This window comes from Haliaeetus albicilla, chromosome 11 (genome assembly GCF_947461875.1).
Source record: "Haliaeetus albicilla chromosome 11, bHalAlb1.1, whole genome shotgun sequence".
Lineage (NCBI taxonomy): Eukaryota > Metazoa > Chordata > Aves > Accipitriformes > Accipitridae > Haliaeetus > Haliaeetus albicilla.
This window is the reverse complement of record NC_091493.1, coordinates 27,984,538-28,012,063: the sequence shown is the minus strand read 5'-3', so window position 1 is coordinate 28,012,063 and position 27,526 is coordinate 27,984,538. Positions and strand designations below refer to the sequence as shown.

The 27,526-nt window shown below is 42.9% G+C and overlaps 1 protein-coding gene across 1 annotated transcript in view; it reads left to right on the top strand.

Moving 5' to 3' along the window:
• The first annotated feature begins 2,766 nt into the window (after positions 1-2,766).
• COL17A1 (collagen type XVII alpha 1 chain) overlaps positions 2,767-27,526 on the top strand; it is a 43,036-nt gene continuing 18,276 nt past the window's right edge. The window contains 28 exon segments of the mRNA XM_069796918.1: positions 2,767-3,016; positions 7,607-7,672; positions 8,402-8,446; positions 9,245-9,343; positions 11,301-11,435; positions 11,791-11,838; positions 12,782-12,817; positions 14,421-14,468; positions 14,876-15,019; positions 15,998-16,141; positions 16,887-16,958; positions 17,978-18,049; positions 18,405-18,470; positions 19,773-19,937; positions 20,312-20,401; positions 20,541-20,585; positions 21,201-21,350; positions 21,796-22,011; positions 22,626-22,664; positions 23,654-23,680; positions 24,164-24,190; positions 24,676-24,738; positions 24,912-25,016; positions 25,521-25,583; positions 26,243-26,278; positions 26,420-26,473; positions 26,869-26,904; positions 27,110-27,145. Of these exon segments, the coding sequence (XP_069653019.1) occupies positions 7,618-7,672; positions 8,402-8,446; positions 9,245-9,343; positions 11,301-11,435; positions 11,791-11,838; positions 12,782-12,817; positions 14,421-14,468; positions 14,876-15,019; positions 15,998-16,141; positions 16,887-16,958; positions 17,978-18,049; positions 18,405-18,470; positions 19,773-19,937; positions 20,312-20,401; positions 20,541-20,585; positions 21,201-21,350; positions 21,796-22,011; positions 22,626-22,664; positions 23,654-23,680; positions 24,164-24,190; positions 24,676-24,738; positions 24,912-25,016; positions 25,521-25,583; positions 26,243-26,278; positions 26,420-26,473; positions 26,869-26,904; positions 27,110-27,145 (2,116 nt within the window). The 5' untranslated portion in view covers positions 2,767-3,016; positions 7,607-7,617.

Sequence of the window (27,526 nt, the reverse complement as noted above, 5' to 3'; positions counted from 1 at the left end):
AAGCTGCTAGAAGATGGCCATGACAAAACCAGCTGGTTTGGCTTTGAGACTCTTTATCTCTGGACTTTGCTTGCAGAGTGAGGAGTGATTCAGATGTGCTGTAGCACAGCCTCCTTCCAGGTGCGGTGAATGTGCAGTGTAGAGTTCTGCCTCATCTTCTCAACTTTTTCAGTGCCAGCATCAGCAGCTGTAAACCTTTGGAGCATCTTTCACCAGAGAAAATGGTGCTGTCTTCAACTATGATTTGATCTCTATAGCTGCCACACTGAGGCATCAATTGAAAGCTCAAAGTCTGTGCAGCCTCTTGTGCTGGGAACGGGGAAAGCAGCAAACTCTGCATCTGGTAAAACATTCCCAGGTACACGCAGCAGCAGTGTGACTCCGACTCTACAGACTTCACCTTCTACAAGCAAAATTGAGCAGGACAGACAGGGAATGGGAGGATGGTGATTGTTACCTCCAAGAGGACCTCAGGCTACCTCCCCTGCTCTAACCACCAGTCTGCACACCACCACTGTTACTTCTGAAGTGGCAGCTGGTGACCTGAAGCTAGGTCTGCTGCAGTTCATTGCACTGTGCCAGCTAGACACCTGACTTTCAGTGGCTCTGAATACCTGAGGCAATCACTGACTTCAGTAAAAGGTGAAGCAGCACAGGATCTCTCTAAATTATGTCCTTGATGGTGACACTTGCCCATTAGGCACCTGAGTGAACTAATCAGTGTGTTTCATCAGACAGCATCCTCAACTTCATCTTCTCCTAAATTTCCCCTTTTAAATGCAGAGTCAGTGGTTCTCAAGATGTGATTTATTTTCAGTTTCCTTTTAAAGCACCTCTATGTCATACTTCCCCCACCTTCTTTTTCTTTCCAGTAAGAAATTGGCAAAATGACTCATGAAGAGATGCTCCATGAACCCTCTGTTCTCAAGAAACATTAAATCAGTATCTTTGTCACTGATGACATTGCAGGGATTAAAATACAGTAATTCTCTTATTTTATCAAAATTGTGATGGCTACCTTTTGTTTATGCATATGTAAAGAAAACTGGTAGACAAAGGTAAAGGAGGAAGAAAATTCCTCCAGTCCTGAATACATTATCTTGAAATGTGAGGTCCATTCTCTTGCTCCAGTGAAGTCTGTGTGCCATTCCAGTGAGTCTCCCTCATACTGGTGGGTCTTACAGAGCTAGAATAGCCCAGTGCATTCAGTGCTGGCTTTTCTTGAACAACTTCTGTCTGTGAACAGCCAGGCTATGTCTGAAGCACACAGCTGTGGATTGTGCTGGAAGCAGACGTGAAATGAGATGACCAAAGTGCAGATTTAAAGTGCCTTTGGTAATAAAAGGGTTGGTAATGTGTCACATTCGAAATGAGATGACCAAAGTGCAGATTTAAAGTGCCTTTGGTAATAAAAGGGTTGGTAATGTGTCACATTCAAAGAGCGTGAAGTTCAAAAAGCTGAAGCCACTTTTATCCTTTTGGTCAAGGCTTAAGCCAAGTGCAGTTTGGCCAGGTCCCAGGCTGAGTTCCACACCTGTTAATGACTTAATTACCACATGCAGCTTGTTTAGACAACTAAATGTCCTTTGATTAGTGTTCAGAAGGCAGAGTTATGGATGCTTGCTCTGTGCAGGGAGGAAATTATGCTTCATAAATACCTGTCTGACTAAATATAAATACAAGTTCTGGGATTTAGGAGATGCATTGATGAATTCCGAAGAAGTCTTGATCCCCATTAACAAACACAGGACGTAGCCTTTGGAGCAGCAGTGTAGTGCTGTATAGCAGCCATGTCCCTACACACCTTTAGAAATTTCCAGTATGGAACTTAACAGAGTACGACCTTGACAGTATGCAGCTACAATCCCTTGAAAGGTCTGTGCAAAAATCTCTATAGAGTGAGAGAAGCTAAGGTGAATTCTGATTCTTATAAAGAAGTACAGGGCACCGAATGACACTGTCATGTTCAGTGGGAGGAAAAATCTTTACACAAGATATAGTTAAGATGTAAAAATCTTTGTTGTAGGACACTGTACATACTAAAGTGTTGTACAGATTAAAAAACTGATTGGACAAATTAATGGAAAATATCCGTCAAGGAGTGATTGCAATGCTGCTACTTTTTCTTAGGAAGTCTTCAGTGTACACCAGGAAAATATCTGCATATTCTTGTCCTGTTCACATCATCTTCCCAGAGCTGTTAAAATGGGCCATGGTGGAAGACGGAGTCGTGAGCTAGGTGGAGTTTTGCTTTGACCCAACCATGGCTGCTCTTCTGCTCCAGTTCCTATTCAGTAAGAAGTCTGTAGGTGGTATACATGGAAGAAATTTTGTTCCTTACTCAGGTTGGTGTAATTTTATTTATTAATAGTTCTGCCTTCTGAATAGACCATAAGTATCTATGGGGCTGGCAAGGCAGTTCAAACTGTTGACTTGAGTGGTTTTGAGCTGGTTTGTATTAGCTGGGAGTTTAGCCCCTTGTATTGCAAGCAGCAAAATATGCTTAGCTTTTAGCCAGCTTTACAGAGACATCAGCAGGTGCTGTGTAACTTCCTGTAAGAAAATGCCAAAACAGATCTCAGATCACGTATCAGAAAGTACTGCCGTAACAGTTCATTTTCTCTGACATAAGCCTTCACAGCTTTGTCTGTCTGGGATCTAAATAGTTAATCTACCTGAGCAAATAGGTAGGAGCATTTTTTCTTTCAATAAAGTTTGATTCCTGGAGGCAGATCTTTTTTTCCAGTGAGTGTCAGATAATTGGAAGGGTAGGGTGAGGCAGGAAACCACGACACGCCCTTGTTGGGACTTGTTTAAGAGCACAGGAACAGAAAAGCAGAAGAAGGGCGAGAATAAAACAGGTTAAATAAAGAAGAGGTGAACATTTTTGGATGATCACTCAGATTCCACACACCTTTGGAAGGACATGATATAAAGTGTAGGTGGCACATTTTGGTAGAAAGGAAACGGTTGAGGAGAAAAACAGATTTTCAGTTCAGTAACGAAAGCAATCCAGGTAAGTTACATTACTAAAAAAAAAGGAGAAGAAACAAGTATCCTTTATTTTCTGTCTTCCAGATTCCTTGAAGAACAAGGCTGTATTGTCAAGCAAAATAGAGGAGGTGTTACATTTTTCTGTGGGGTATACAATGTAAAAATAAGATGGTGTAAGAGCTGGGTCATTTTGGGTTTTTGTTTGTCAGTGAATACAGCTCTTTTAAAGTGAGTATCAAGTGAAAAGAGTATACCTGCAGGGAGCTAAGAAATGTGAAGCCTAGCTCTGGGTATATTTTTAATGCATTTTGTGAAACTACCGTGCAAATATATAAAGTTTAGCTGAATGTTCTCTGTTCCGTAAGGGTACCAGCATGGTGAAATGCAGATCATCTGTTGGCTGTTTTTAAAACTGAGCAGATCTGAAATGTGCTGGAGGAATATGGTAAATTGGAGCTTCAGATGGTGGGTGCAGGGTACAATATTGAGGAATTGATCTCTAGTCCTGAGAATGCCTGGAATTGCTTCTGACTGAAAGTTTTTGTTGCCATGGACTTTGCCTCTGACAGGTAGGTTTATTTATCAGCAGTGACTCATTGATTATGACTTTGGGCCACATTTTTGTCATGGAAGATTAGGAGGCACTGTAAGGTGTTTCTGAAGCTTTGTCACAATAACTCAGAAAAGTCTGATCTGAGAATCAGTTTTGAATCCTTTCTGCAGCAGGTCCGGCAATTTGAACATAGTGGCATAAGGTAGAAGACCTGTCGTCTTTTCCTGTCTTTGGACTGACTTGTAGAGTGACTTTGGGGAAGTTACTTGTCCTTCTGTGACTAGTTTCTTCATCTGTGAAATGGTGACAGCAGCACATTCCTGTTCTGCAAACGTGGGGGTTTTTTGCAATACCAGATTGTTTTTCTCCCTTTCTGTGCCAGAGGCAAGAAGCTTGTGCAGGTCAGAATGGCCTTGCTTTGGCCTGTTTCTCTTTGGGTAGCACAATTAAGTAGAGGCAGTGAGGACACATTTTTGAAAGGAAGGCACCTGGCAGTGCAGGGTGAAAGTCTGGGCAGTGCTCCTGCTTGTGCTCTGGGAAATGAGCACATACTGGTGTCAAAGAAGGCAGGTCAGGTTCTGGGCAGAGCAGCATTTGGCTTCCACAGCATGTCCAAGCTTTGGCCAGGCATCTAACCTGCTTCCCTGGCATTAGCATCATTTCAGTGAGTCTACAAAATAAGCAGATTTGGAAGCATGATTTGGTTGATTTGATTCTGACTGTGTTGGTTTTAGTAGAATAACCAGAAAGGAACAGCTTTTAAAGCAGAATGAGAAGGTCAGATTCCTAGACTGTGGGGTGAAAGAGAGATAAGGGGGCATTTTTTAACCAGTTCTATTAGTCCAGGACAGTGGCACCTGAAAGGCTTGATTATGAGGAAGGGGCACCCTAAGAAACATTTGATATGATGGGAGACATGGCATTTGCTTTTAACAGTCAGTGACATGGTTTGGAGGCATCTACTGAGTCTCAGAGTATTCGTGATCAAACGGTTCCACTGACATTAAATATTAGTAATCTCAGCACCTGCTGGTGCCTCTTTCTCCTAATGGAGTGTCTCACGGCAGGAGCCTTATTAATGGAGAGAGGAAAGACCTGAAAGGATGTGCTGTGAGAGTGTAACAGCAATCTGTCATGAAAACTGGAGGGACATTGTGGAGGAATAAAAGAATCTGAAAATTTTACCATTAAAATATGTCTTTGTGGCTATTCCCCTCCCCTTTGAAAAATGTCTGTAACAAACTTTATTACCATTGCACACAATACCTAAATTCTAAAATAATAAGAGGGGTTTGAATGTCCCATCTCAGACTGGCTTAGCGTCCTTGCCAATGTGCTGCACTGCAGTCAGGTGGAACAGGGGGTGCAGGAGGCACCCTGCAGTGTTGGGTTTATGTGGAAAGCACAGATCTAAGCTTGCCTTGCAAAGCTGGGCAGCTATTACTATCCTGCTTTTCAGTGCTGTACAGACAGGAAGCAGTGTGCACAAGCGTGGCAGTGCTAGACTTCTCCTGGTTCCTAGTGCCATTAAGGTCTGCAAGTTGCCTGTTTTTGTGGGTGCCACAAGTGCACTACAACCCCTGAGCTTATGTTAAAGCGGCCATAGGGTTGCCCTGTCTTATGCTGCCTGCATTGTTTGAGAGTGATCCCACTTCACAAGTTTCTGCTTGTTTCATCAGAGATGAATTGCAGGTGGCAGTGCATCAGAGATCTCATCAGAGATGATTGCAGGTGGCTTCCCTGATTCAACAGCACTATTGCTTTGCCACAGACATAGCCCACAGGTATGTCTTTGTGAATCCAGATAGGAGCTGGTGAAATGAGTCAGTCCTGGCAGATAATGGAAATACAGCTCAATCAGCCTGCTGGAGCCTGGGCTAGCTTTTGCATTCATGTGGCAAACACACATGCAACATAGATCAAAATGCATCATGTGCTGGGGCTAGCCTGTGGCATGTGTGGCTCCAAAGATGTGGTTTAACCTCTTGTTATTGGTATCAGAGCAAGATATTTGCCTTTCTCAAGGGAAGGCAAAGATGCAGAGGATGCCTTCACTCCATGGTGGTGCTGGCCTCTTCCAGCATCCATAACCAGCACTGCTTCCCAGTATTGGAGTTCTGGGGCTACAAAGCAGTAGGAAAGCAGTTTCCAAATACAAAGCTGTGTTTGCTGCCAAAACCACTGGCAAACCCAACGGTGCTGACATCTAGACAACAGCTGGCAGCATCTGTTTTTAGGGAAGGAGCTTTAAAGATGCTTCCACTATTGATGCAGTAAGGAAGAGTGAATGACCAGGAGCCCTTCCATTGCAGGGGACTGTCATCCTGCTGGAGGAGGAACTCTCCTAACCCATATAGCTCCAGTCTTGCATAGGCCTTGGAATCAACACCCTGAATAATCCCTTGGAAATCCCCAGTGTTAGCAAGCACCGTAAGGGTTGGGTAGCATCCTGCTGCCAAGGTTGTGTAAAGACTTGGATGTGGCCTTAGGAGTCCCATTTACAGGGCTTCTTAGCCAAGCTCAGGGTCTGAGGTACAAAGAGTGAGGGCTATGGGCACCGTGGGTGTTCTCTGCAAAGTTCAGCTGTGTCTGTGTTAGGAGGCTAATGTGGCTTGACTGATGGTGTGCCTTCTACACTCAAATTGTTCCTGTCCAGCTCTGGGAATAGCAGGAGCTGCTCAAAGACAGAACTGAATCTGAACTTCAGATATTCCTGCAGATTCTCTGCTGCATCCTGCCTTGTGTCATTATTTATGCATGCACAGTACAAGCATAACATCAAGGGGGCTACTTGGTAGGCACTTTGTGGAAGGATAAGTGGAATCATGAGGATCAAACTCAAATGGTAGCTGAACTGGAGAGCACAGTCTTGGGTTCTGCCTCAAGCTGGGCTCTAGAAGTTGGGAGGAATTTTGCCCAAAGCTTTTTCTTAGACTCAGCCTGTTAAGTGTGTATATTTTGGTACAGCTGGGCCTTCAGTTTTAAGGAAGAGTCTTCAAACGCAGTGAAGAGTTTTGGCCTATTATCACCTTGTGCACAAATTAAAATCTTTTCCCTCTCATTGTTTGCAGCTGCACAAGTTGAAATGTTATCTTAGAGAGACTAGGAGTGAGCAACTGTGTATTTCCTTCTGACAGAAGTGTTTTCTCTTCTAGCTGATGTTTCATTTCCAGAATTACAATGTTTCTTTGTGGTACTCCTGCCTTGGCAGACAGTCATACCTCTGCTAGAGACTGTAATTTTGACTAGAGAGGGAAGAAGAGTATGCACAGCATTCACAGTAGTGATTCCAATACTGTGTAGACTGGCGTGAGCTGACGTTAAATTAGATCAGATTCCAAAGCCACAGACAGGGCCTCCAAACCATCTCTGCTCTGCCTGTAGAGCAAGATAAAGCACTTCCTACCTTAAGTTCCTTGCTGCTGAAAATAGCTATTTTAAAGGTACCTCCAGTGTTTTTCTGCTTCACTAAAGTCAGTGCTGTGGCTTTAGCATCAATGTACCCTGAGAATGCACAGTATTACTGTCAACAGTGCAACAGTATGTCTGCTTAGGTTTTTCTGGCAGTACTGACATGGTGTAGGTAGCTTAACTCCTGCAAGTGCCTGCATTTCTAAATCCTGTACTGTTGAGTCCTGCCCAGAGCAGATGTGTGGGAGTAGTGTTTGGATCCTGTGGTTTTGATCAAGCCTTTATAGGGGCACAACTGGAGACCATAATGTAGTGCCACAAAGTCTGGATATAAATTCAGGTCTAAACTTCTCCAGCACTGAGTGGATTTGCTTCAGTTGCCCCTATCTCACCTGTTGGCTTTAGAACCTGTACTGCTGTTTCAGCTCTGCTGCATTGTGCAGCATCCAATTTTGTAGGCAAGTGGTGCTGGCCTATTAGTAATACTCACATGGCTCTGGAAAGGCACTGTAAACTTCCTGGCATAGATGTCTTCCAGGCAGTCTAGTCCCCAGCTGAAGGGAAAAAAGTGGTTGGACTTGTGGGGAGCTGTTGTCATCTCCTACTGTTCATAGAGCTCTGAGTGCAGTCTCTCTGTTTTCCCTGCAGGTGGCAATGGTATGGATTCTGTAACAAAGAAAACGAGGCAAGATGGATCAGAAGTTACTGAAAGACGTAAGGAGAACATTTTTAATTTTTGTTACACATCAAAAATCCCAGAAGTGGATGTGCAGTTTTTTAAGGCATTGAAGGCTGACCAGAGGTCCAGAACTAAAGTCTGCGCCTGTCCCTGGTCTCTCTGTTGAAGTCAGAATAAGGAATAGAATGGGCCAAGATCAGACATTTAGAGACATGTAGCATGACCTGATTGTTTAACCACAGATGACTGCCCTGTGGTAACATGTCTAGCCGGTAGTGCAGACATTTGGATTCTCCTACTACCTCTGATATCAATGCCCTGCATGGCCTAGAAAATGTTCTTTAGATATCTTTTTTTGGCTGCGTGTAAAACAGGGGATAAGTTTCCTGCTGGCGTTATGGGAATTAGCTAGTAGGAAGCTAGTAAGGGGTCTGACCATGGGCTTTGCTGTTACAGCAATGGCTGTGGTTTAGAAGTGCCCAGAAATAATAATACTTCCATGTTTTACAGGGATCTTGTAAGGAAAAAAGTCTTTCATGGCAGTGATGTTCTTAGTTACTGTAGAGTTAGAAAGGCCTGCAAACAGACAGCATTATGCGCTAATGAGACTGCAGCCCCTAGGCAGTGTGGTCTTAAGGGACTTTTCTTTAAATAAGTCAACCTTCTTTGAATGATTCATGCTCTTCCATGGAAATTAAGTAGAATATTGATCTTGTTTGGCTATATTAACACGCCATTACTTCTGCACCCTTTTCTTTCCTCAGTTATTACAGAGACTGTAACCACAAGACTGACGTCCTTACCACCCAGTAAGTAATTGTCAGTCATTACATTACTTCTGCTCAGTGTTCTGTGCCCCTCCATGCTATTGAACTGCCTTATTTCCATAAATCACTGGGTGCAGCAGGTCTCGGTGCAGAAAGACTTGCACCCAAAGAGAAGCTATTTTCAGAAATGCTTCTCCCAAAATACCTGTTACTGGAGAGAAGGAGCAGTATGTGGGGAGTTGTCTGGGTATTGTCAGAAACAAAGCCTCACAGTCCACTAAGACTGGTAGACTAGACTTTCCAAGGGCTTAAGCCCAGATATAGGGCCTCCAGTGGTGACTGTCTCTTGGGGACAAGGGTCAAAAGCGATGGGTCTGCAGCCTCCACTGCTGGGGCTGCAGTGTATTCCCCTCTCATCTTACCCAGCTGACAACAGCAAGTGAATCTTTTGGGGTAATATTAGACATCACAGGTGATTTCTACCTCTGTAGGGAAGTACAAGTACCAAGTAGGGAAGAATCCTTCATGTTCTTTATACCACCATACTCTTGATTACCTTGCTGCAGCTGCGTTGGAAAGGAATTGCACTATCATCTCATTTATGATGAGGGTTAACAGGAGTATTCTTCAGTCCATGTATGGAGCAAAACTTGAATACAAACCTTCTGGGTCTGCGGTGTGAATGCTATCTGCTCTGCCAAGACACTTCCCTGCAGTTCTGATATCTCACCAGACGTGAAGCTATACTTGTAATTGAGTGTGAGGACAGTCTTGCAGTGTCCTTGCTCTTCTCATCTTTTACCCTGAGAGAATGTCTCATTTTGTGCTTATCTTTTCCAGAAGGAGGGAGCAGCAGTGGGCTCAAAACATCATCCCACACTGGCGGGAGCGGAGTGGAAAAGAGGTCTTACACCCATGGCAGCAGCTATGTAACTTCAAGTAAGGAATGAAAACATTGCACAGTGAGCAAACAGACAGCAAGGCAGCATAAATGGTCTGAGGAGAGATTCAGGGCAGGGAAGTAGCATAAGTCAGAGGCAAGGAAAACAGGGTTTATGAAAGTAGAAGTGGGAAATACTCAAAGCAAAGCTATTACTTCCCTAAAGTTGGGTGTGAGGATGGGTGAGTAAATGGCAAAATTCTCATTTTCCACAGAAAAAACTTGATTTCAGGAGAAAAACAACAAAAAATGCCATTCCCACTGTTGTTAAGAAGTCATTCGGAAACCAAATTTCCCTTCTTTCAGGATTTCCAAATCACAGTCTTTCTGACCATTTTTGTTCAAAAGACAGTTTTGATTAATCTTTTTGTTGATCTTGCTGAAGATAGATTACTATTAAAGAATTTCCTAGAAAATATTTTCTTGTGTGTGTCCATCCGTGGCTTTAGCACTTTGAAGAGTCTGACAGATTTTCTGGATGTGCTAAATCAGTATGTGCTGTCTACTCCATAAAAACAGGGTTCTTCTCTAACAGCATTCTTTGTCCAGCTGTTAGATTGTCATAGCAAAGGTTCCTGAAGAATAAGCTTCCTAAGCAGGTTTCTGGCACACCTGTCTCTCTGCCCCCAGTGGGACAGACTGCATAACTATTCTTGCAGAAAACATTCTCCATGCTCCAAAAGAGCTAACAAACCAAATAGAGTGAAGCGCAGTTTGGAAGCTCAACAGGAGAATTAGCCATACCCAATAGATCTGACAGACACCTCCATACCAATTAAAGGCCAGAGTTTGGAATCACTTTGCCTCAGGGCAGATGTGAAGTAACTCCAGTGAAGATGTCAGTCTAATTGTCTGGACTGGCACCAGTCTGAGAACTGAACCCAGCCCTGCAAACTCAGACAACTCTGCAGGATTGTCATCTTCCTCATTATTTCTTTTCAGTGTGTGAAGGAAGAGAAAAGTATCTGAACTTCAGAGATAATGAGTTCTTGCAGTTTCACAGAGCATTTTCTAATCTCTGCTTTCCCACTCTCCTTGCAAAATGCTTCCAACGGAGGTCTACTTGTCACAGTAGTTCTTTCTGCTGAATTAAATGGAAAAGTTACCGAACAAAACAGGTCCTTGTAGAGGGGAAAGTTGGCAAGGAAACACTCTGTTGAGATCACAAGGGCATGCTCTTTTTGCAGTGATGGGTAAACAATAGCCAGTCTGATCCTGCTGATCAGCATGATCAACATTGCACTTTGCCACAGGGTTCCCTTTCTGCTGCATTCTGATCACGGTCCAGCATTAGATTTCATATAAGAGTATGAACACATTCTCCACAGCACTGATGTGAATTAGGAAGGAAAATTCTTTCCTCTGTCTAAATATAACAGCCACTAATAACCTCCAGGCTGTCTTGGTCCTGATGCACACCTCAATCACTTCTCTAGAAAATGGACTGACAAAGGCATGACTAAGTGAGAGTGTGGATAGCTGCTTTGGAAGGGAAGCAGACTCATCTCTGCTTCCTGTATCTCATGAACTGCATCCTTTAGCACTTTGAGTTTGGCTTAACAATCATCTCCTGTTTTTTGTGGCCTATGCCATATAACACTTGAATTTAGAGGTGGATCTGTATCCAAACCAAAACCGAGCACCATCCAGAGCCAGATTTATTCCTGCTCAAGGAATTCCTGCTCATTCATCCCCCTAGGCCAAAACCTGCTGTCATATATATCATTGACAAGATTAGTTTTGAAACCACAAAGATAACCAATACTCCTCTCTGCACTGAATGCTGAGGACAGTCAGAGTTAGACCCAAATGTGGTTCTTGCCCATCTCTAGTTGTGAGGTACCAAATGCAAATTTGTCCAGCTCAGACGACAGTAATATAAAGCACCCAGGGCATCCAGGGTGTACATCCAGGGCATATCTTCAATTTGCTGAGGGCGTTTTGTTTTACCTATAGGTGGAAGTGGTAGGTTGAATTCATCATCATCCTCTGGCTACAGACAAACCCAGTCTCCCAGCTCTACTCTCACCAAATCACCTGGCTCAACATTTGAAAGAAAAACCTATGTCAACCGCCATGCAACATATGAAGGTATCACAGAATATGACATAGAAAGGAGGCAATATGTAGTGCACTCTGAGGTCACATTAATGCAGAATTGTCCCAAACAGCACAGGAATCCCATTGTGGTTTTCCTAGGAAATAAGCCACTGGGGACACATTTTAACGTTTAACTCCTATTTATAATAATGCTCATTCCTAAAAGGAGTTATGGCATATTTTTGTTGAAAGACATTAGAAGCTCCTTCATGTAATTCTGAATAGCTCTGTTTTTTAAATGGAAATATTTGTTGCCCACTGGGAGACAGTTACCAGGAAGACATGTTCTGAAAGCTTTTAATGATCTTGTACAAAGTATTAATGAACACCTTTCTGTTCTTTGCAGGGAGCTCCAGTGCCAACTCTTCTCCTGAGTTTCCCAGAAAAGAGTTTGGTATGTTCTTTTTAGAGCTCTTCCTCTGAACATTATGGCAAGGTCACGTGAGTTGGTGGCTACGGTGGCTTTTTGCACATTGCTGTGTCTTGCTCTACCTATGCTGACTATGTATTGGGCAGCCAGTGCAGCTCCACTCCATGACTTCGGAAGAGTTATTTGGGATTTACATTAACAGCTGACAGCAGGGTCTTTAGTTGATACATATTCAAACAGAGGGTGCATACTGTATATCTGCTACCCTCAACTGCTTTTGTGATGCTCCCCATATGGCATGGGACATGGACAGGAGAACATAGACATGGGATGCTTCATAACATTTCTCCCTGCCCCCCACCCCCAGAGCTGGGAGAACAGCTCCAAGCAAGAAAGCCAAAGCTCTTAGGATTTTTGAGCCATTGCTGGATATACTTTTCTAGTACCTCTTTTCTAGGCTTCAACAGGTTTATATGGAAAGCTGAACTGGCTATCAAGTGATATATTTACACTGAACATTGTCAGCAGGTATGAGCTTGCCTGTCCAAACTCTGAGCTGCCAATTTTACCCAGTGCAGATAGTGAAACAGTATGATCAGGCCATCTTTCTGGCTCAGAGAGGAGACAGGGTTTCGCAGTGCCCAACTTTGGCTGGTGGGCTAAACAGGCCTATTAGCTGCCTTTTGGCCTGTTGAAACAGGAGATCACCATCTATGAAGAACATTTATGTGTACAAAAAGAAACAGCAGTTGGTCCAGAAATGATAAAGGTGCTACTGATTCTTTAAGATACCTTACGGTCTAAAGGGGGCCTGGTAAAAACTCCAAGCATTCAATTTCCCCAGTTGTGCCCCAACTAAAGGTTATTGTCTGAATCTGAGCACTCTGAGCAAGATCCATGTGTTCATTTTCAAAGATGTCACAGGCAGTAAAGCCTAATACTGCTTTTCTCTCATTGCTGTTCACAGCATCTGCCTCCACGAGAGGGAGAAGCCAAAGTCGAGGTGAGTGATACTGTTCTTTTAGAAGCCTCCTTTGTTTTATTCAGTATGATTCAGGGTATGTTAAATGGACCTATTTCTTAGCTGGAATCAACCAGTTTAAGTGTAGATCAGTCAGATGAGGTACGTGGATTTACACCACTGTAGATGTGAACCATTTATCTGTAAGCAATTGCTTAAACAAGCTCGGTGTAAAAATTGATCCTAGAGAAGGTCGTGGTGGTTTGGACTGTGTTAGAAAGGAGGATCTACTTGAGGACCTGGACATCTGGGAGCATAGCAGATAGTCTTCCATTTTGTCTGTTCGCTACCATAACCTCAGTCCATCCATGCTCTGTGATCTGCCTCTGACGTATTTACAGTAATTGTATTCATGTTCCTCTTACTGTGATCTATCTTACAAACCATAAGGCCATACCCTGAAATGATCTCATGCTGGTAGTAAGGAGATGGTGAGGAAATTATGGACTTGCTGTGGTCTGTTTAGCCAGCTCACTGTAAAGCTCTGCATTATTTAAATCATTCAGCTCTTCTAATAATTTATTAACAGCGTTGGGGAAAGAAGGATTATATTGCTTGTAAGAGTGTAATATCTGTTCCCAGCTGCTTGAGGAAGAAACTATAATGTCACTTTATCCGAGTTAATTTTAGTAGTGGATATAAATCAAAGTGCACTCTTGCACACTCTTCCTGGAGAATGTCACAGTTACCAATTATTCTACCTCAGATCTTCACAGTCTCCTCTAGCACAGTACACACCTGAGCCCCCAGCAGAACTAGGCCATACATAATAAAACGGACACCAGAGAATCAGCTCCAGCTTCTCGTATTACTTCAGAAAATAATTCTAATCCATCAGCTTCTCCACATGAATGCCAAAGCTAGTGTTTCTTTTATAGTGCATGCACTGTCAGATTTCATCTTGAGAAGCATGTATCACATGTCCTGGCTGGCCAGTTTGCTTGTGGGTAGCAAGGTTAAAGGCTTGCCCCACCCAAATCACTTTAACTCTATAGTCTCTTGTGCTGGACAGTAAAAGTCAGTAATAAAATCGAGTACCTGGTGAGAATGTTTGCTTAAAACTGGCCTGGTTACATTCAGTGAACCAAAAGAGAAGTCAGCAGGTTGTAAGAAACTAAATTGTACAGCCCACTGTAGAGATGCCAGTGTGAATTTTACCCAAGAAGTGGTAGGGAATTTGTGTATTTAGTAAGCTTCTTTTGGCTCTCTATGTTTTTGTCCAGAAGGACTATAATAATAATAATTGTGATGAGGGGGGAATATCAATGTGATTGAGGACTGCATAATTACGCCTTCTGTATGTCTGGCAGTAACAATGCTATTGACTTCAACAGAGGCCCTCAATGAGTAAAATATAGCTCTCTGGAATTAAAAGTAGTAAAATGTGACCCCAAAACAAAAAGTCACCCAAACCAATTTGCAACCAATTCACATGGGCCATGAATGCTGCTCAGATCAAGCAGCAAGGCAGCAAGATGGAACATAGCAAGAAGGAAGGAATTCACTTCAGCCTAAAGATTCATTCCTGGCTCAGGACACAAATGCACCTCACTCCATATTCATAATCTGCTTTTTCTCTTCCCAGAGAGTGAAATACGAGTACGACTGCAGAGTGCATCTCCCTCTGGCAGATGTAAGTGCCATGGCTTTTATTCCAGGGGGATCAGTTATAAGATAGAGGGTGTTGCTGCTCAGGGTATGTCTGCAGTGTCTCTGGGACCCAATCTTCATGATGACAGATAGTAGCATGTCATTCTTTTTTTCCTGTTAAGAACGTTCATTTGTCTTCCCCTTCTGAACAAGGAAGCATGCTGTGGGTTAGATGGTGGTCTTACAAGGATGTAGTTGTACTTAATCCCAGAAATGAGGCCCTGAAGCTTTGTTATTAAGTAAGTGGCAGCCCCAGAAGGCACCCCCAGAAAGTACAACTTCATAGACACTCACAGGTAAATTCCACTGAATGGTGTAGCCAGGGCAAGATTACTAGATCAATGAAACAATGGCTTTTGGGTGAGTCTGGACACTTGCTTTTCCTTCCAGGGACAGAGTTGGATGATGTGAAACGTTTGCTGAAAGGAAGTCGATCAGCCAGCTGCAGCCCTACTCGATCACCATCAAGTACGCTCCCGATACCGAAAAAGGCTGTGGTGGAGACAAAGATGGTTACTGAGAGCTCTCAGTCAGGTATTTGGCAGAGGATGGTTAGCACTGCTGGAGCCATTCCAAACATTATTTTCCATAAAAATACCCAGTTGCTAAGAACCTCCAAGTAAGAATACATGGTCTCTGTCCCAGACAATGGTGGCAATACAGGAAAAGGGTCAGAATGCTGGAGGGCTGTCCAGATGTTGCACTAACAAGAGATATCTTGGGTAGCTTTCAAGTGACTTGTCTAATTTCCATAAAAACAAGCCAGTTCCTGCTGCCACCAGCTTTAATTCAGAGGTGTTTCTGGCAGAGACAAGAGCTCTAAGCAAATACGTCTTAGGGTGATTTGATCTTATCTCCAAGCAAGATGGAGATAGCACTGAAGACAACATTTGGGTCAGTGATTTATTGGCCACACCACATGATTCAGAGATCACTAGGACTTGATAATAATGGAAGTGGTACTTAAAATGCTATAACCAGCTTTTATTATTTGTAAGACTCACCATAGTGCATGAGATAGTGGTATTCACATTCACTCTACTGTTCTCCAGCAGTATCTAGGAACAAGCAATACCTTTTTTCTTGTGTGTGGCTCAAATCCTGTCTAAAACTGGGAATTTTAGTCCAATACACTAGTGAACCAATCAGAGCTACATGTGGGAAGCAGAAGTCATACATTCCATGGCCCAGGATGATTTATTACAGAATGGCAGACCAAAGAGTTTTATCCTGGTATCATAGCATCTACAAGCAACAAAATCTCTTCAAGGTGTTTTGTGAATGGTCACACTATCAAGTCAATCTTTATTCCATTCGTTAAAATTCAGGTGGGCTATAATCAGCTGGCATTTGAGGTCAGTTATACCATGTTAACCTGGAGTCATTGTGTTGACTTCACAAGGGTAACTGAAATTTAAGGCAGATGAAGTTGTTTGCCATGTAAACCTGCAACACATGCTGAGCCACAAGCCTGGTCTCATTGAAAACCACTTCTGTTTGGTTTTTTTACAGTGTCAGGGACGTATGATACAACCATACTGAATACCGCCCTCCCTTCATATATGTGGTCCTCCACTCTGCCTGCTGGGTCTTCCCTTGGTGGATACCATAACAGCTCTTCCTTGATCAATGCTATGTCTCACTCTACAGGATCAGGTATGCCTCCTGGACCACCCAGGCTTGAAGGATGTAACTCCATACTGAAACTGGGTCAACAGCAGTGCTTTTTTTTTGTACAGCAAGAACTAAAATGATGGAAGAATCAAGATGGCAGGGGATATGCTTGAATTTTCTCTGGTTTTCTGTAACTTGGTGCTCTCTGCTTCTACACTGACTGTATTTGAAAATCCTTATTTGTGAGGTTCTATTGTCCTGACTGCCTGATCGGTCGCTACACTTTGATGATAGCTTTATCAATGAGGTCAGGCTCATATTCCCTACCAAAACTAGTTTTAGACTCTAGTTAACATTGGATTATCCTGGGCCATTATAAGAACAAGTGGGCCTCACCCTTCAGTCCTCATACACTGAAGATGTAATCAGTAAGTGCTGAGTGTGCTTATACCTTTTAAGGCCCACTTCTAAATACCAGGGATGCTGCATTTCCCGCTTGCAGAGAAAAAGCTTTATGGTAGCATACTGTTAAAAGCTTTGCTTTCTCAAACTGCCTCATGATTGCAAATTGTCTGGTGTAGGATTTTCTCCCCTTTGTCAGTTCAGTAAAAGAGTGGTTTGGTGTCACAATTTTCAAGATTTTTCCTCTGTGCCATTATTGTGCATTGTCACTAACTGCATTTCCAAGTGATGCTGACTCTTAATTTCTGTGACTATGCCACTGACCTTTGGGTGCTGGATTTCTGATTCCAGAGAAGTAATAACATTTCACTTCCTCTTTTTGCAGTTTTTGGTGTTCCAAATAACCTGGCTCCCAGCAATCATACTCTGAACGCAGGCCTGAGCACTTCCTCTACAGGTTAGATTTTTCTCTTCTTCCCTTCACACTTTCACAGCACCACAGTCCTGGCAGACATGTACCATGAAATAATACTATATCACACAGTTTCGCTTCTGTTCCTCATCTCAGTGTCAGCAGCTTCTCTGCACATCCCAGTTAATTTTTGGTTACAGTGGATTTATTCTGAGCCGGCCCTGTATAGCTGGTGTCAGGTCCTGACTATTTTTGTCTAGGAGGCAGGGAAAACAAGAGATTTTGCAAGGAGAATAATTTGTCTTTTGAAAGACACCTGTTAGGCCAGCCTGTTTCTTGCCTAGAACAAATCAGGGTAATGCCTTAAAAAATAAACTTATGTGTCCTAATCCATAAAGGCCCACTGCTCCTCTGTCAGTTTTCCTTGTAATTTCCCTTTGCTTCACCTGGCTCATGGCTTCTGTCAGACTCTCTTCAATGTCACTAAACCACTTCTCTTCCTTTCAGTCACACACACTATGCCTACACAGCACAGTGCCATCATGCAGGGTCTCTGACTGTGCAGGGTGTATGAGAGCAGTCTGTACACTGCATTAATATTGCCACACTGATTCTGGTGCCAAAGGTGCCAGCTTCCAAGCTGTTTGCTTCTCTTTGGACAGTACTTTGACACACACTGTGTGCAGTTGTCTCTTTAAATTTCCTGTAGTCAGTCCAAACCAGTTTTCTGAATTTAGCTTTTTTCCCCAAGTGCCCCGCCTGCAGAAATGTCCATGCAGCCATGAGAATGGCCTTGCAGTTTAGCTTGAGATAATGTTTTAAAATGGTCACCATTATTGTCCTGGGCCAACAATAACTTATACAGCAAAATGATCTAAGGAAAAGACAGTTTGTAAAGAAGATCTTTGAAAAGAAATGCTTAGGCCTGTGATGCCTCCAGCTAGCTGGCAAAATTTCTTGGGAGAAGTCATCATTATTGTCATTGGTTTTGTTCTGTTTTTAGCCAGAATACCACCTGCACTGCAGGACTTTTATAATGCCCATTGCAATGTTTTTCTTTGCAGTGTTTGGAGTTCAAAACAACCTGTCTCCAAGCTCTTCAACCCTGACCCAGAATGCTACTGCAGCCTCCGCAGGTCAGCAGCAATTTAAGCCTAGAGAAAGTGTGAGGGCCACCAATGTGTGCTGCCTTGTCCCACCTTTTCTATAGTGACTGGAAAGTTCATATTGACAGAGGCTCCTTCATTACCATCTTCTGTGAAGCAGTGTGGTATGAGGGGATGTTGAGGAACATTTCCTCTGCTTTGCATGTGCAGGAACAGCTCCCATTGCCTATGGAAGCACTAGAGAGTTGCTTGCTGGGGAAGCCCTTGCTTGTTTGAGTTGTCCTGAATGAGAGAAGATTTTTGAAATGGTGTGCAGCCCAAGGTTGGTGTGTGTAGATACCTTGTTATCCTTCGTCTCTTTCATTCTCAAATTTCTTCATTGCAGCATATGGGATGAAGAACACTTCTCAGAGTAACACCATGGCAAGTACTGGTGTGTCTGCCTCAGCAGGTGAGTGTGTCATTCACAGATGTTCAGGCATGGTCTTGTACAAGCATATCATGATAAAAACAAGTTAGATACTCAGCCAGCTGAGTGACACTAACACCTGGCTCCTCAGGAGCATGACCACTAGCCAAGTCTTCTACCAGTACCTTTCTGAAAAGAAAGCAAATGAGCCAGAAGCTAAGAATGAACAAATGAGCTGGTCTGATTCAGATCTCCCCCACTCTGTGGTAACTTGAATGATTTAATTGCAGCTATTTCTGCTCAACAGGCAGGTAACTGGATAGAAGATCACATGTGTGAAATTTTGCTTCACTTGGAACCAAAACATTTGCAAGGTTGCTCTTAAACATTGTATTGTAGTAGTACCAGCCTCAACCACTCAAAACTCAAGGAATTGACTTATACATGATCAGATTTTTTTTTTTAATGAGAAAAGTTGAGGTATTTCTACTGGTCTTTTGTCCTTGAATGGTTGGGATTCATCTTTTCCAGCTTTTTTCTGCAGCTTTGAGAGCTATAAATTAGTCTTTTATTTTTTGTGTAAGGGAAGCCAAGTTTCTTTTGTAATCCAAGGACTCCCAAAGATGAGGCTTAAAAATAGATGTAAAAACCACAGAAGTTATGATAACATTTCTAATACAGGTTTGCTCCAGGTTTGTGTTAGAGTAATGGATTAATACCATTCTGGTTATCTTGATTTTCAATGTTTTGTCAATTTGTGTGCAAATTCAAGTTTGTACACCATTCCAGGCATACTTGATACTACCTAATGGCAGAAAGGTGACCACACCAATGTTTTTGAGCCTTGTTTGATCTGTGCCAAACCTCAGTAAGCTACAGTTCAATGCATCATAACTGTGCCTGGCTCCCAAGGATATGGTGTGCTTTGTGCTCTACGGAGTAGATCTGCTAAAGGTGCTCCTCAGCTTGAGCTGTGCTGGCTCTGATGACCCTTGACTGTCTCTCTCAGACTGAGTTTCTATGATTCTATACTAAGTGTGTTTGAGAAGTGAAGAAGTCATTGAGCAAGTAATTTCTGTATGTGATTGAATTCCAGATGCTATTTCTGGTAGCAGTTGCTCCCCTGCTAGTGAAATACACATTTCTAAAGAAATCTAATGACATGCACAGCTCTCCTCTTAGCTTCAGTAACCAGTGTGTCCCTTACTGGGTGTTTATAGTAGTGGCAACACCAATCACAATGGAACTACCTATTTTAATGAATAGAAGTGTTGTGGCTTATAGTTATGACTCAGTGGCCCACACTCATCTCCTCCTCTTCCCCTTCCTTTACCAATATTCCAGGGGGAACCATTCTGAGCTCCCAGGGAGATGACATTCTACGCAAAGACTGCAAGTTCCTGCTGCTGGAGAAGGAGAATGCCCCAGCAAAGAAGGAGATGGAGCTCTTGATCATGACAAAGGACAGTGGCAAAGTCTTTAGTGCCTCTACCACTGGGCTTAATGGAGGTAACTTCTTCTCTTCAGGACATGTGGATATGCTGAGGGCAGAGAAATGGAGACTGATCATAGGGGGAGTACAGAGTTCAGGACACCACACCTGACTCAAAGCTCTGTAAGCCAAACAAGAAGCTCTGGCAGGCAGTTAGCCTTTAACCATGCCAGCTGCGATCTAGGTCTAGCTTTTGCATTTGAAGCTCCAGAGTGTGCCTTGGAATATTTCACAAAGCTCAGGAGCTTTGAAAGCAAAAAACTAGATCTGGTTTAAACAGGCAGAGCTATCGTGTCTTCCCAATAAAAAATATGCCTTTTGCCAATGAAAGAAGATAGGCCTCGTTGAACTTCTGGTGTAATGTTTTTAATTATATTTGGTTCCTGTTCAGGATCCTTTGTAGAAGACACCCTGAAGAAAGAGAAGCAGGGGTTTTCTTCCTCTTATGCTACAGATACTGGCCTAAAATCAGATGCAAATGGTAGGAGTTTTTCCCTGTGGAAATGCAATAGAACTTTCTCCTTCCACCTCCATTACTACCTTCCCCTTTCAAGCCCACATTCTAAGTTTAATCATGCATAAAAAGACTGCTAAAGCCTCTTTTACTGCTGTTAAAACAGGAGGACTGAAATCTGTGCCAACAAGGGACAAAGCAACTTATGCAGGTAAGTGATGCAGTTCAGACTTTCCATGGAAGAAGCACCAAAGTACAATATACAAAAAAGCAATCATTCTTGAGTGACATGAGTGATCTCTCTGCAATGACATCAGAGGGAGGGAATGTTTAGGAGTCTATTCTGTCTGTAATGAGCAGACCACATGCCAGAGAAATTGGTACCAGTGATTTGATTGTGGATGGGTGGGCGCTTGGGGTATTTTTTTATTGCTGGAGAAAATCAGATAGCTGACGGTACAACTGCATCCTGCTACCAGGACAGATGTATGGAGAGGAGAGGGCTCAGACAGATCATGCTGGCTATTGCTGTCATTTATGGCTCAAAACTGTACAAAAAGTTGAACCCAAGGGGATCACGTTTTTCAGCTGTTATTTTAAAATGCACTGACTGTTGGCCCCTGTTGGAATTCCCATTGGGAATGCTGTTCCCAGCTTCCACAGGGACTAGAATTACACCCACCACATGCAGAGTGGGGTGTAAAGATTTTTCTCCATAGCACTTTGTATAATGGATCAGACCTTGGTGTGCTTATTCTAAGAGATTCTTGACTCTGAAGTCAAGGAACTCTTCATTAACCAGGACGCTGACCCTTCCCTTTTCCAGAAATACGAAATGGTGATGCGGGGGGTGCAATTGGATCAGCACCATCCTGGTGTCCCTGTGGTTCCTGCTGTAGCTGGTGGAAATGGCTCCTGGGTCTGCTTCTGGCCTGGTTGCTTCTCCTTGGACTGCTTTTTGGACTCATTGCTCTGGGTAAGAAATAACTGAGGAACAAAACATTGAATGGGATAGAAAGACAAACAGAGGGTGTAAGCTTGCAAAGAGGCCAAGTACCAGAGATATCAATCCAGAGAACTGAGGACGAGCATATTCAGCTTGATGGTGACTGCCACTAAGATATTACAAATGGACAGAAAGAATGGACAAGAGATATAAACTTTTGATGAGGGGTTATATAGTCTTGGGGTGAGTAGGATAAGAAAACTATTGAGATCTGAGGTCTTACTTCTCAGAGACTAACGAATTTAAACTCCAGATATCCCTGCTAGAAAAAAAGATACAAAGAACAGTCCTGCAAAACTCAGTGGCCATAGCTATCATCTGTCACAGTGTTGCCTTGTCCCTGCTATTAGAAGTACATATTTCAGGCATGCATCTGTGGCAGCATGTTCCCTAGCATTTCACTTTAACCTTCCAGCGGAAGAAGTGAGAAAGCTGAAATCTCGTGTGGAAAACCTCGAAAAAATCAATGGTGGCCTCCTGACAATTAACCAAGGGAATTCAAAAATAGAAAAGGATGTTTCAAGAGTAGACTTCCTTCATGGTATTTCACCCTCCTCAACCTTCCCTTATGAAAATGAAGAGTCAGTCTGGTTGATGGTGAAGAGCAGACTGAACAAGGAAATAGAACGAGGTAAGCAGAGTCAATGTCTGTGATGCTGCATGAGGCCAGATTATTTAAAGGGGAGTGGGAGGATTTGCTTGCCCAAGGGCCTAAAGACCAGAACTTTTAGAGTGCAATGAAGTCTGTCAAAAATAGTGCCCTCACCTGTCCTCAAAGACAGGCTGTGCTGGAGCTCAGAGTGCTGCCACTCACACTGATGGTACATCCCTTAAAGCTAGCAGAAAAGGGAGAAGAAAGGAAGTTGTGGACATGCCATCCTGTGCCAGGATGTATCATGTTTGCTGTAGCAAGTGAGTTTTCAGTTTTGAAAGAACTACACAGAAAAATGAACCCACAACTTATTTCTCATGTTACTTTTGTTAGCAAAGGAAAGATGACTTACTTCTGTTTAGCAGATGATGGAAATAGGTTAAGAACAAAAGAGCCTACATTCTCCCAGCCTCAGAATTTTCATGGATTTGAGAAAGCAAATTTTAGGAAACTATACTTAAAAAGCCATGCTGTGCTTGATAGCCTGTGCTGTCTGCAGCCTCAAAATCCAAATAGAAGGATCCTTGTATGTGAAGTGAGTAGCTATTTCGTTGTGAAATGCAGTCTAACAGCCCCTTCACTTCCTGTTACAGGCTACTTCCGAGGGGAGAGAGGAGAACCTGGTGCGAAAGGTACAACCATATAGTCCTTCTCTTCCCCTGTCCTATTTCTTGGCTCTGGCAATGCACAAGTTTGGGGTGGATGTTGCCACAAGGGGCAATTGGCAGTGAGAAAGATAAAGCTGGTGTATACTTGAACAAAAAGAATCATAGAATCATTTAGGTTGGAAAGAACCTTTAAGATCATCGAGTCCAACCTAGTCTAACCTAGTACTGCCATGTCCACCACTAAACCATGTCCTTAAGTGCCACATCTACACGTCTTTTAAATACCTCCAGGGATGGTGACTTAACCACTTCCCCGGGCAACCTGTTCCAATGCTTGACAACCCTTTTGGTGAAGAAATTTTTCCTAATATCCAATCTAAACCTCCCCTGCTGCAATTTGAGGCCATTTCCTCTTGTCCTATTGCTTGCTGCTTGGGAGAAGAGACCAACGCCCACTTCGCTACAACCTCCTTTCAGGTAGTTGGAGAGCGATAAGGTCTCCCCTCAGCCTCCTTTTCTGCAGGCTAAACAACCCTACTTCCCTCAGCCACTCCTCATAAGACTTGTAGTTTAGACCCATGACCAACTTCATTACCCTTCTTTGGAAACGCCCCAGCACCTCCATGTCTTTCTCATAGTGAGGGGCCCAAAACTAACACAGTATTTGAGGTGTGGCCTCACCAGTGCTGAGTATGGAGGAACAATCACTTCTCTAGTTCTGCTAGAGTGTAAAGCTAGTTTGCTGCTTAAATTGTAGAGGACCTGAATCCCATGCAGAACTAATACAGGAGGCCCAATCTTGCACTGAGCCAGTGTGAAAGGCCAGATCCTGTTTGCCACTAGTGGGATGAGCCTGATCCTGCACTATTCAAGTATGAAATGTCCCTATTCACCCAAAACTCCTTCATGTTTCATTGAAGGTGGGAGAGTAACTAGAAAAACAAAATGAATGAGTAATCATTGGAAATACCCCCAGGGTCTCTCTTGATCTTTTTATTTTTCTCTTTTCTCAGGCGACATGGGAATGCAAGGTCCCAGAGGTGAGTCTGGAGTTACCTGCTTTAGCAGATAGATTGGCAGCCTGCCGTAGGGCCTGCATAGCAAATGGATTATTGTTACTGCAGAAGTTAGATACAGAAGCTGATGCATTCTGTAGTTCAGATATTGTTGTGATGACTGGGATTTTTACTCTTCTTCTGGGCAAAGACAATTTTAGAGTTCACAGTAGAAGAGGTAACAGATCTCACTTTGAATCTAGAAACTTCTTTCACCTGGATGAAAGTCATTCCTGAAGCCAAGCTCTACCTGTTTTAATCACAGAGTGCGTCAGAGGATTTTATGTGGTATGAATGATTCAATCCATTGCGTAAATACAAGGGGGCCAATGTGTCATTGCTGGAGATGGTAGAACTTGTAAACATGCCAGGAACATAAACTTCTTTTTATGGGGGGTGAGGATCGGCCAAAGTGACAAACAGGGAAGACCTATTCCCTACTGACTGTCTATTTCTTTCTCTCTACAGGAGAGCGAGGACTTCCTGGTGTCCCAGGTGGGCAGTAGTACAATTCCCCTTTGAGGGAGGACATTTAGTGACATTACTGTAGGCAGGAACAGATTTTGCACTGCAAACCTAGCTCAAGTTGGTTATCTAAGGAGTCAATATTTAGCATAGACTAAGTCACTTGATCAATACCTTAGTGCGGAGCTACAGACACAGGTCAGGGACTTGGTTACAAGCAAGGCCTCAGCCTGACTTCCACTTAGTTTAACATGGCTAATTTGGGGTTGTGAAGATCCCAGCCTACCTTTGAAAGAGTCCCACAGCTGCATGAGTACTTGGCCCAACTTTCTTGTGCTCTTGCCTGTATTGTATTTTTCTAAAGAGATCCCTGTTCAAGTACCCACCTTCCAAGTAATATATTCTTTACCCGAGCTAATGAATCCCTCCAGGCTTCAGGTTCCCCTAATTTGCATGTTATTCTTTCATGGTACACAGAGAAGGGCTTTGAACATTTGCTCTGTTTTTCTTTCCAGGCATTCCTGGTCCAAATGGGCACCAAGGACCAGAAGGACCAAAAGGACAGAAAGGCAGCATGGGTAAGCATCTGTATCAATGCTGTTAGTCTCTCACAACTGATTGACACATGGCATGGGAATACAGACACCAGGTTGGTGTGATCATTGCCTTCCCCATGGAGGTGGCCATGGATCCTCTTGTCCAAGGCCTCCCATAAAGACACCTTTTTTTACAAGGCATTTGTTTCCTCTAGGTGATCCTGGCATGGAAGGTCCCATGGGACAAAGAGGTCGAGAAGGGCTACCAGGGCCTCGAGGGGAGCCTGGACCACCTGGATTTGGAGAAAAAGGGGACAGAGGTAGGAACTAAGTGTCCCATTCTTGCATAAAGCAGAGATGGACAAAAGCTAGAGTTTGGTCCCAATTTATAAAACACGTCAGTGATAGAATTTGATTTGATTAATCAAATCCAGATTTCATTTCAGACATTTCCCAGCACAGACAAATCTGGCCTAAGGGATTTTTTTTGTCAAACTTACAATGGGTAAACAAGGGTTGTTTTGGTTTGCCAGGTCTCACAGTCAGGTTTCAATGTGGCAGAACCAAAAGCACTTAGTATCAAGGTCATCTTCTTCCCTGTTATCCAAGTCACCAAAGCTGGGGGATTTGTCTTGCTCACCCCAAAGCCCAGTGAGATGCAATTTTTTTCTTGGACAATGCACGCTTATTTGGGTGGTTTGAACTGACCAGCAGATTTTTCATGACACTTGCCAAAGAAAGAATAACAGGAGATGGGATAATGGAAAAATGCAATCGCAATTGTATTCTACAGTATCTATTCATGCTCTTATTCTGCATTCTAGGTGTTGTTGGTGAGCCAGGTCCTCCAGGGCCACCTGGTCCTCCAGGTTCTGCTGGCCTTAAAGGTAAATATGAAGATGGACAGAGAGAGCCTAGCAGACTGGTTAGGAGTAAATGAGAACTCCAGCCTTCCTGCTTCACTGGTGTTGCACTGCAGTAATCAGAAAAGTGAACTAATGGTCCTCGTTTTAGATAAAATTTACTTTGGTAGGTACACATAACTTTAGAGCAATAAATTCTTGGAGATTTTTAGTGAGAATGGGGATTGGCAGGGAAGTTTCTCAAAACATCAATCTTTAAGATATGTGAAGTTTCCAGCTGTTTTTACTCTGCTTTCAGAAATAATAAGGTAAACTGCATATCCCTAACAGGCTTCTAACAGAATTACAGCTGTACAATCCATGTAACTGCAATAAAAATTGCACTATAAACAAATGAGTCCCACTTGAAGCACAGATCCCAGCGTCTCAGCCAAGATGGAAGACTTGAGTCTCATTACCTTACTTTAGGGAAAACAACTTCCTCTATGTCACAAGACTAAGTTGTGTAGATTTGTTGTCCTGGTTTTGATGATGCCACTGATGCAAATTCTTCCAGTAGCTGGGGGAATTCCAATCTGCTAAACACCTGTTGGGTTGTGGATGCTATTGGGCAAACCAAAAGAGATTTGTTAATTTTCTAATTGTGGTGTTACTGAAAGAAAATCCATGTTCCTTATTCACAGGTCTGATGGGTTCTCCAGGCCCACAAGGTCCTCCAGGTGAGTGCTGCATTCCTTTGCTATGGCATCTAGAGACTAGAGAAAACAAAAACAGAGTGACAGCTTCTCATAGTTTTTCCTCTTCAGTGATGCATAATGGTGAGTGAGATGAATTAAACCCCCCATCTCATTTTTCTGCAGGTCCTCCCGGCCTACAAGGATTTAGAGGAGAAGCAGGTCTCCCAGGTGCTAAAGGTGAGCTTCTCTTCCCCTCAGCAATTACAGCAGCACTAGCTGATGTGCTTTTCTAGCACTGCTCTGAGTAGCAGACTTGGTCTGAGCATGTAGCATTTTGATGCTAGGGACAAAGAAAAGCATAAGACTGAGGAGAGGGAAGGAGGAACTAAACTTACTTAGTCAGTGATTGCAAGAAAATATTGAGAAATACAAGAGACACAGAGGTAACAGAGCAGGCTAGGTGAGGAAACATGGTTGGATGGATGGAGCTGTATTGAAGGAAAGGAATTGCCAGTTTGAGTTTGTCTGATATCAGAGTGTCTGTATTTCCACTATGATTTTTCTTGATGCATGAAATTCCTTTCAATTCTGACTTGTTATTAGTATTCTTCAATCATCCACATATCTTTCAGGTGAGAAAGGAGCCGCTGGAGCCCCTGGACCCAAAGGTATGTTGATCAGTTAGATATCTTTTGTGGATATTTTCTTTAGATTTCTTTAGATATGGATACTGTCCATGGGTATTAACCCTATCCTTCTTTGGCTTTTTCTTCTGTGCTTTTGTCAGAAAGCAGACTTTATTTTCTCTGATGGAAACATTTTACAATACAATGAAGCAATCTTACAGAATCATTCCCTTTTTTTGTACCACAGGTGATCAGGGTGAGAAGGGTTCTCGTGGAATGACAGGTCAGTGGATTGTTTTCCTGGAGTAACAGCCTATCTAATATACATGTGCATTGTTTGAGTTTTCAAATAACAGTATAGCCCAGCCAATCCCAGTTAGCCTTCTGAAAAAAAGTATAATGATGTTATTGGTTATAGGAATTTTATTTTTGCACCCAATTTTTAAACAACTAGATCCCATTCTTGATTCCAGTAATCTTGGTAGCAATCTTTGTATTTAGCTTTAGGGAAATTCTTCCTCATGTGCCCTGTGTTCCTGTCACTAGAGCTTTTCTAATGCCCAGAGACAGTCACAAATCATGAAGCCTGAACATCCTGTCAATGTTGTTTTTCAATTGCAAAGCACCAAATATTGCTGACAGTGATAAATTGTATCTTCGCCAA